The sequence below is a fragment of the Nicotiana tomentosiformis genome, chromosome 10, assembly GCF_000390325.3.
Source record: "Nicotiana tomentosiformis chromosome 10, ASM39032v3, whole genome shotgun sequence".
NCBI lineage: Eukaryota > Viridiplantae > Streptophyta > Magnoliopsida > Solanales > Solanaceae > Nicotiana > Nicotiana tomentosiformis.
Window position 1 is genome coordinate 66024334 of NC_090821.1, and position 8585 is coordinate 66032918.

Consider the following 8585-nt stretch of genomic DNA (forward strand, 5'->3'; position numbering starts at 1 on the left):
GATCAAGTCCCTTCTCGAGAAATCTCTATGTGAACTGCTCAATGGGAGAAAACCTAAGATGTTGGATGCAAAATGTTTTGTTCTCAATAATGGTGGCAAAGGCTCACATAACAAAGAACATGAAGATGGAGAATTTACAAATGCTCCTGGTAAAGCTATAGATATTGCAAATGGAAAGACTGACTTGATGTGTCAAGTCAAGTAGAGGGATGAAGAAGATGTAGCAGAATCTCCAAAAGGCACAAAGGAACCTGGTCCCTCTATCACCTCGGCTGAAGTTGAACGTAAGGTTTCTGATGTTGCATCAGGTACTCCTGATGCAGAACAACGAAGTGGAAGTCATAATTCTGTTGATGTCAATGATGATTCATTTATGGAGGAACCTGGTACTTCAAATTCTGATGTTTAAGTACTTCAAGGAGCTGCTAAAAAGATTTGAGATGGAGAATGCTAAAACCATTGATACACTTATTACCACTATTACTCGTTTAGACATGGACGAACCTTGTTCTCAAGTCAATGAAACTATGTATAAGGGTATCATTGGATCTCTTATGTACTTGACTGTTAGCAAACCTGATATTATTTTTAGTGTTGGGTTGTGTTCTAGGTTCCAATCAAGCCTAAAAGAATCTCACTTGAAGGCTGGCAAAAGAATTTTGAGGTATTCTAAGGGAACGTAGGAGTTGGTCCTCTTCTATTCTTCAGGAGATAGTTTTTACTTGGTTGGATATGCTAATGCTTATCATGTTGGATATTTGGTGGATCGAAATAGAACATCTGGAATTGCACATTTTTTAGGGTTATGCTTGATCTCATACGGTACAAAGAAACAAAACCATGTGGCTCTTTCTACTATTGAAGGTGAATGTGTGGATATTGCCTCTTGTTATTCTCAAATGTTGTAGATTAAGGAACAACTAGAAGATTTGGGTGTGTTTACATATTGTATGCCATTGTTGTGTGATAATACAAGTGCTTTAAATATTGCAAAGAACCCGATACAACACAAGGAGACAAAGCACATTGATGTCTGATATTACTTTTTGAGGGACAATATTGAAAAATGGCTTATTTGTATGAAGGTTTGCAAGATGGGGGATCAGGTAGTAGATATCTTCACCAACGAATTGAGCAGAGAACACTTTGAAAGAGATCGTCTAGAGTTGAGGTTGATGAAGCTTAACTAAGGACCTGGTCCCTTGATGATTGGCCATGTAAATAAGGAAAGGTACAATACTAAAAAGTGTTTTTCTAGTGCCATCTAACTCAATTCTATATTGTTACAGGTATACACACATAGCATTTTTTGGAGAAAACAAGTATGAGTGACATTGCACTTCTAGGAGTTTTTTCTCAAAATTTAAAAAACCGTCAAGGAACCTAGTTCTGGTGACTCAGGTTAGTAGTCTCTTCAATATTATGTCTTTTCAAACTGCTGAAGTATTATGTTACTAATTTATTCCTGTCTCTCTCTTAATGTTTGAAGTCCAAAATGTTAAACCCTTCTAAACTGACTCGTTGCCCCAAAAATATCATTTCCTTCTCTCACACCCAACCAAAACCGATTCTTTTCTTCAAACCAAATCAACCTTATCTAAAAAAGAATCATTCTCTCCAAATATGTTAGAATTGAATCCAAACAACAAATGACCATTGAACTCAAACATGTGGAAGCTGATGATCCCTTTCAGGTCACTATTATCTATACTAAGTGTAAACCTTCTATGAGAATTCCTCTATGGCAAACTTTGAGATTGAAATCCACCAGTTGTTCTGTTCCTTGGTGTGTCATTGGTGATTTCAATGTTATAGCCTCAGTTGAAGAGAAGATTGGTGGGCTCCCTTATCAAATGAAGAAGTACATTGATTTTCTCAGCATGATTGAAGATTATGGGCTTGTTGACCTTGGTTTCTATGGTCCAAGATACACATGGTCAAATAGTATAGGCCCATGTTCAATAGTTTGTAAAAGACTGGATAGAGGTATGGTTAATGACAATTGGCTAAGCTCTTTTCCTGTCACCACCATTACCCATCTAGCAATAGCTGGTTTTGACCACTCTCACCTCCTTTTAGAACTTCATATGAGGCAAGAACACAATCATAAGTACTTCAAATTTCTCAATATTTGGACTAAAAATGAGTCATTCAAACCCTGAGTTCACCAGATCTGGTCCACACATATTGCTGGCAGTGCTATGTGGAAATTCCACCAGAAATTGAAAACTACCTCTAGGGCACTAAGTGTCTGGTCAAGAGAACAATATGGTGACATCTTTCAACTACCCAAGGAATTTAAACAAAAGGTTGGGGAAGCTGAAGAGAAATGGTTATCAACCAATGATCCATCTGATAGAGCTTCTCTTCATGAGATTCAAGCCCAATATACTAAATATTTGAAGACTGAAGAAGTTGTTCTAAGGCAAAAAATACAGCTTCACTGGTTCAAATATGGTGATGCCAACTCCAGATACTTTCACAACTTAATCATAGGAAGAAGAAGAAAGTTGTACATTCATAAACTCAAAAATAAGGAAGGGGATTGGATACAATGGGATGAGGCTATTGGTGAAGCTGCTTGTGAATTTTTTGAAGAGATCCTTTCTGAAACAGAGGGGGTGATAAAAGAAGACCTTCTTAAATGTATTCCCAGCATGATCACCCCTGAAGATAATGTTGAACTCATCAATGATCCTACCTTACAGGAACTCAAAAAGGTGGTCTTCTCTATGAACCCTAACAGTGCAGCAGGTCCAGATGGAATGAATAGAAAATGTTTCCAAGCATGCTGGTAAATAATAAATCATGACCTTCTCAATGTTGTCCTGGCCTACTTCAGAGGCAGTGTTATGCCAAAGTACATGACCAATGCTTGTTTGGTTCTCCTACCTAAGTTTGAATTCCAAACTCCTTAACAGAATTCAGACCAATCAGTCTTAGTAACTTCATCAACAAGGTCATTTCCAAAGTCATTTACACCAGATTAGCCCCCACACTGCCCAAGATTATATCTCCTAATCAATCTAGATTTGTTAGGGGAAGGAGCATTTCTGAGAATATTATGCTTGCACAAGAAATTGTTTAGGGAATCAAAAAGCCAAATACTGGTGCCAATGTTGGGATCACGCTTGATATGGACAAAGCTGATGACAGAGTCTCATGGGCTTTCACTTGCATTATATTGAGAAGAGTAGGGTTCTGTGAGATTATCATTGACATGATTTGGAGGACAATGTCCAACAATTGGTATTTAGTTTTTGTCAATGGTACCGGATATGGTTTCTTTAAGTCTACCAGAGGTTTGAAGCAGGGGGGTCCTCTATCCCCTGCCCTTTTCATTATTGGTGCTGAACTCCTGTCAAGAATGCTCAACAACCTCACCCCTAATCAATTTTTCAATGGTTTCTACATGGAAAAGAGAGGTCCACAGGTCAACCATCTTAGCTTTGTAGATGATATTATCATCTTCACTTCAGGGTGCAGATCCTCACTCCACAAAATCATGAAGATTCTAAGTGATTATGAAACCACCTCTGGCCAAAAAATTAACAAAAACAAGAGTTATTTCATGGTTCTAGCCAGTGTTTTCCATTATAATGTGAGCAGAATCCAACAGATAACTGGATTCACTAGAAAGGAATCTCCTATCACATACCTGGGGTGCCCATTATACATTAGAATGAAAAGAATCATATACTTCAATGGTCTAATATCTAAGGTGATGGGGAGAATTAGAGGCTGGCATGACAAGCTGCTTTCTTATGGAGGCAGAGTTACCCTCATCAAACATGTCATGCAATCCCTTCCCATTCATTTGTTTTCATTTGTTTCCCCTCCCAAGACAGTTATGAAACAAATTGAAAAGCTGGCTGCTCAATTTTTCTGGGGTGTTGAAAAAGACAGAAATAAATATCACTGGGCTTCATGGTCAAAAATGGCATACCCCTTGAAAGAATGAGGCATTGGGACTAGATCTATTCAGGATGTATGCAAAGCTATGGAGTTCAAGCAATGGTGGAATTTTAGAACCAATCAGTCATTGTGGAGCAGATTCTTTTTGGCTAAGTACTGCCAAAGATCTCATCTATCTTAAAGAAATGGGATACAGGACAATCTCAGGCATGGAAGAACCTCACGGTCAATAGGAAAGAGGCAGGACAATACATTCATTGGAGACTGCATTCAGGGGAGATCAGCTTCCGGTGGGACAATTGGCTTGGAACTAGTCCATTAGCTAATCAAACAAATGGTGGTGGCAAACCAGGTAAAGTTCTAGTTTCCTATTTTTGGGAAGCTGGACAGTGGAACATGCAGAAATTGAATGCCTTAGCTCCTACACACATGATCCCCCAAATCCTCAAAACCCCTATTCAATTTAATCCTCACATCCCTGATAAAGCCATATAGACACCACACATAACAAGTGACTTTGCATGTGCATTAGCCTGTGAAGTTATCAGAAATAAAAAGCAACACCTCTTCTCCTATATGAAAATCTGGAACATAAAAAGCCAGTCAAATGGTCCTTTTGTCTTTGGAGAGCCCTCAGGAACAAGTTGCCTACTGATGATAGAGTTGTCTCCTTTGGTCAGCCTACTGTTACCAGGTGTGTTTGTTGTGTTAGACCTCAGGGGGAATCCATTGATCACATCTTTAGTAAAAGGCATTTTGCAAGAATAGTGTGGAAGAAATTCTCTGGTATTGCTGGACCTCATACTGATGACCTCTCACTCAGACAACTTTTGATAAAATGGTGGCTTATGAAAGCTAATAATGCAGTCCACAAACTTCTGCTTGACACCACTCCAGTTATCATATGTTGGAACCACTGGAAGAACAAATGTGGAGCCAAATATGGCAATATGAGTTCATCCATCACCAGGGTACTCTTTGCTATCCATTCAGATATCCTTCCTCTTCTCAAGACCAGCTATCCCCAGATCCAATGGCCTCCCAACTGGATTGACATCTACATTTTGGCAGAGAATGTAAAACATATTACCACAACCACTCAAGTGGAATGGGTAAAACCTGAGGCTCAGTTTGTTAAAGTGAACTGTGATGGCAGTGCCCTCACAAATCCTGGAAAAATAGGAGCTGGAGTTATAGTTAGGGATCACCATAGTCAATTCATTCATACCATAACCTCTCCCTTTGGCACTGGCACAAATAATTTAGCAGAAACTAATGCTGCTACAATTGGAGTCAATTGGTGCATTGAGAATGGATTTACTAGAATTCATCTTGAAGTTGATTTAACTATCTTGGTACACTGGGTCAGCAACTCATCCAAACCCCCATGGAATATTCAGATGCAACTTCAACAGTTGCAACACCTCTGTCAACAATGTGAAGAAATCAGATGCGCACACACCTTCAGGAAAGCAAACTGCCCTGCAGACTCCTTATCCAAGCTTAGCCATGATCTTCCCCGACTTACCCATTTTAACAGTATGCTTGACCTCCCTTCCCACATCAGATGTCAGATCATATTGGACCAAATGTGCACCCCATCCTTCAGGCATAAGAAGACAACCACTATACAAATCTCACCATGCATGAACACCACCACCTCCTCTTACAATGGCTATGGATGACAACCACAAATATCTGGGAGTTGTCCTAATATTCCAAAGAGATTCAAAGTCCCCAGCACACAGCGATCATCATAATCCCACACCTTTCGACTAACTTTCTTTTTTGTTTTACAGGAATAGCAGGAATGCCAACATCATTGGTGGAAATCCAATGTGTGGTATTAGTATATTTGATGCTCATTCTATTGGTATCCCCCCAATGTAATTGGACACTCCATGCTGCTTCACTTAGAATCCATCAATCCTCAAGTCCCAGTAGTAACACCCCAAACACATTCACAGAAGTCCCACACCCAAACAAGATAACATACACCAATACACACACACACAACCTACAGTTCCTAGCAATAACAACCTCCATATTTCACTACCCTGAACACCTCACCCACTGCACCAGTACATACAAGAACCTGGTGGCAAAATCCTACAATTGTCCTCTACTCTTATCATCCAACAACAAGAAGCCACAAAAATACCTAAAAAAACCAACCATATTCCCTTAACCACCAGCCACCAATCACTCAACCACTTACAAATTGCATCAGTAGACACAAGAACCTGAATGCAATCCCACACGACCTTCAAGAAAATAACAGAATAACAAACCTGGGCAGAAATGCCCATTTCATCTCTAACTCTGGTTTTTTTTTTGTAGGTATCAATAACTTCTTTATGCTCAATCAATTGGTATGCTCTCAGAGTGTGGTATTAGCATCTATGATGCTCATTCTTCTAAAAATATACTAAGCAAAATACCTCATTAATGGCATGAACAATGCACCAGTTCCAACAACAACCTTCAACACGCCATGTGAACAACCTTTCACCTTTCTCACCCCTAGTATCTGTAGTTTCTCTCCCTTGCCACACACCCCCAGTCACAACAATAGTCAAATAACCTACTCTATGGTGTTCATTAACCTACAAGTAGGTACTAATCAAGAATTTGGGATGGCATCAAACCCTCCACATTCAATCCCACTCCCCACACAACTTCTGATTCCAGATCCCATAAGAACTTGCAAACAGAACCCCACCACTGCTAACAAGTTCGCTAATTTTGCAGGTACAAGGAGTAGACTTGGTCAATTGTTGCTCTTTCAGTGTATGGTATCTGCATCTAGAAAGCTCAATCTACTGAAAGAGCACCAATTAAACCAAGCCTCCCAACTCACTATTACTTATCTGGCTTCCTTTTCTGGGACATATGATACTAAGGACATGTTTCTCATGATGTACACAAATCATTATCAGCAGTCCTTCCAACCTTATTTCTCACAATTTGCACACATTCATCACCATCAGAAGACACCAACACCATGGACCCTTCACCAACAGTAAATTTCTCACCTTCTAGGCTCAAGGCAGCAGTTGCATCAACAACAACCTGCATCTCATTTACTTCTTCAGCAGAAACAATCTATGGGTTCAAACCTAGGACTATGCTCAGTCTTTTCTGTCAGCAATACCGGGTAGCAACATCAGCATTTCAGCCCAGTTCTCTGGGCCTTTTTGTCAGCTACTTCAACCTGGCTTTCCTTGACCTCAATGTCAAAGCAAGGTTGAAGATAGTTCCCTCTACTTTCTCATGTTTGTTTGCCATATCTCATAGGGATCTTCTACTCCTTTATTAGAGGTAGAACTTATTGTACATGGAAGAGTAGCTTCCAGTTCACGTATTTAGTAGATGTAGGACTTCTAGTACTTAGTTGTATAGTTGACCTAGGCTTACTTCATTCTGTTTTTGTATACCCAAGTGTATATCAACTCTGGATAGACACTAGGTTCATCACTATAGGTCTAACTTACCATATCATTCATGATTCATTTGGTTGTCAAAATTGGATGACAAAGTTTTCCCTCATCTTTGGAGGTCAGGTTTATGCCCCCCTCCACTGTTGTATCTTTATTTTTATATATATGAAAATCAACCCTAGGCACAATGCCTATTGGACTTTTCTTAAAAAAACATCTACGTGCTTAGTCTTTTGTGATGAACCGGGTTCTTGATCATACTAGTTGTACTAGTGTTGTCACAAATTATAAGTGTCACGACCCAAAATCCAACTAGTCGTGATGGCACCTAACCCAACCCGTTAGGTAAGCCAACTATTCACTATCCAATTCCAATATAATTTAACAAGAAAATTATTAAAGAAAATATATGAAACCATTACATTTCCCCAAGAACCGGTAGTACAAATCATGAGCTTTTAAGAATAGAGTATACAAAGCGAAAATGAAATAATACATAGTCTGTTTGAATAATACATAAACAGAGCTTTTATAAATCTAAGGCTACCCTGAATAAGAGGCAGCTACAACACGAATGCAGGTACATCTTCAGATCCCGCAACCATCGAGCACATCCACAACGACAACCAATATCTGCACGCAATGTGCAGAAGTGTAGTATCAGTACAACCGATCCCATGTACTGAGTAAGTAACAAACCTAGCCGTGAGTTGAAAGTAGTGACGAGCTTCTACCAAGGTCAGAGTCCAACTTTCATAACCAACAATAGTTCATAACAATATTAAACAAGTAATACCAGAAGTAACTCAAGAATAAATGCTCAGCCAAATCATGACTTCTGAAAATAGTTCTGCCTTTCAAGTACATCAATGAAAACCCGAATCGTATACCGAAGATTACCAAAAATATGAATAAGTTTGAAAACTGTATTTTTTTTCAAAATCCTTTCAATGATAAATAAAATATCTCATTTTCTTTCCCAGATAACCAGTGTAAAACAAATGCATTACTATGCCCATCCGTCAACATGTGAGAGAAATCATGAATAATGTGATACCGTACAACATGAGAAAAATACATCTCTATGCATATATGTCATATGTGCATGTCAATGCAATGTATCTCAGAGATTGCACTCATGTACTCACACTCTTATAGTACTCAATCTCATTGTCTGACATTATTTCTCACTGTGCTCAGCGCACTCAATCACTCAGCGCTATACAATAC

At 39.1% G+C, this 8585-nt stretch overlaps 1 protein-coding gene across 1 annotated transcript; it reads left to right on the plus strand.

Annotated features, from left to right (window-relative positions):
- Window positions 1-1649: 1649 nt before the first annotated feature.
- Window positions 1650-2798, plus strand: LOC138900320 (uncharacterized). The gene is made up of 2 exons (XM_070187046.1): window positions 1650-2092; window positions 2198-2798. Exons 1-2 carry the CDS (start codon window positions 1650-1652, stop codon window positions 2796-2798), a joined length of 1044 nt encoding a protein of 347 aa, XP_070043147.1.
- Window positions 2799-8585: the final 5787 nt, after the last annotated feature.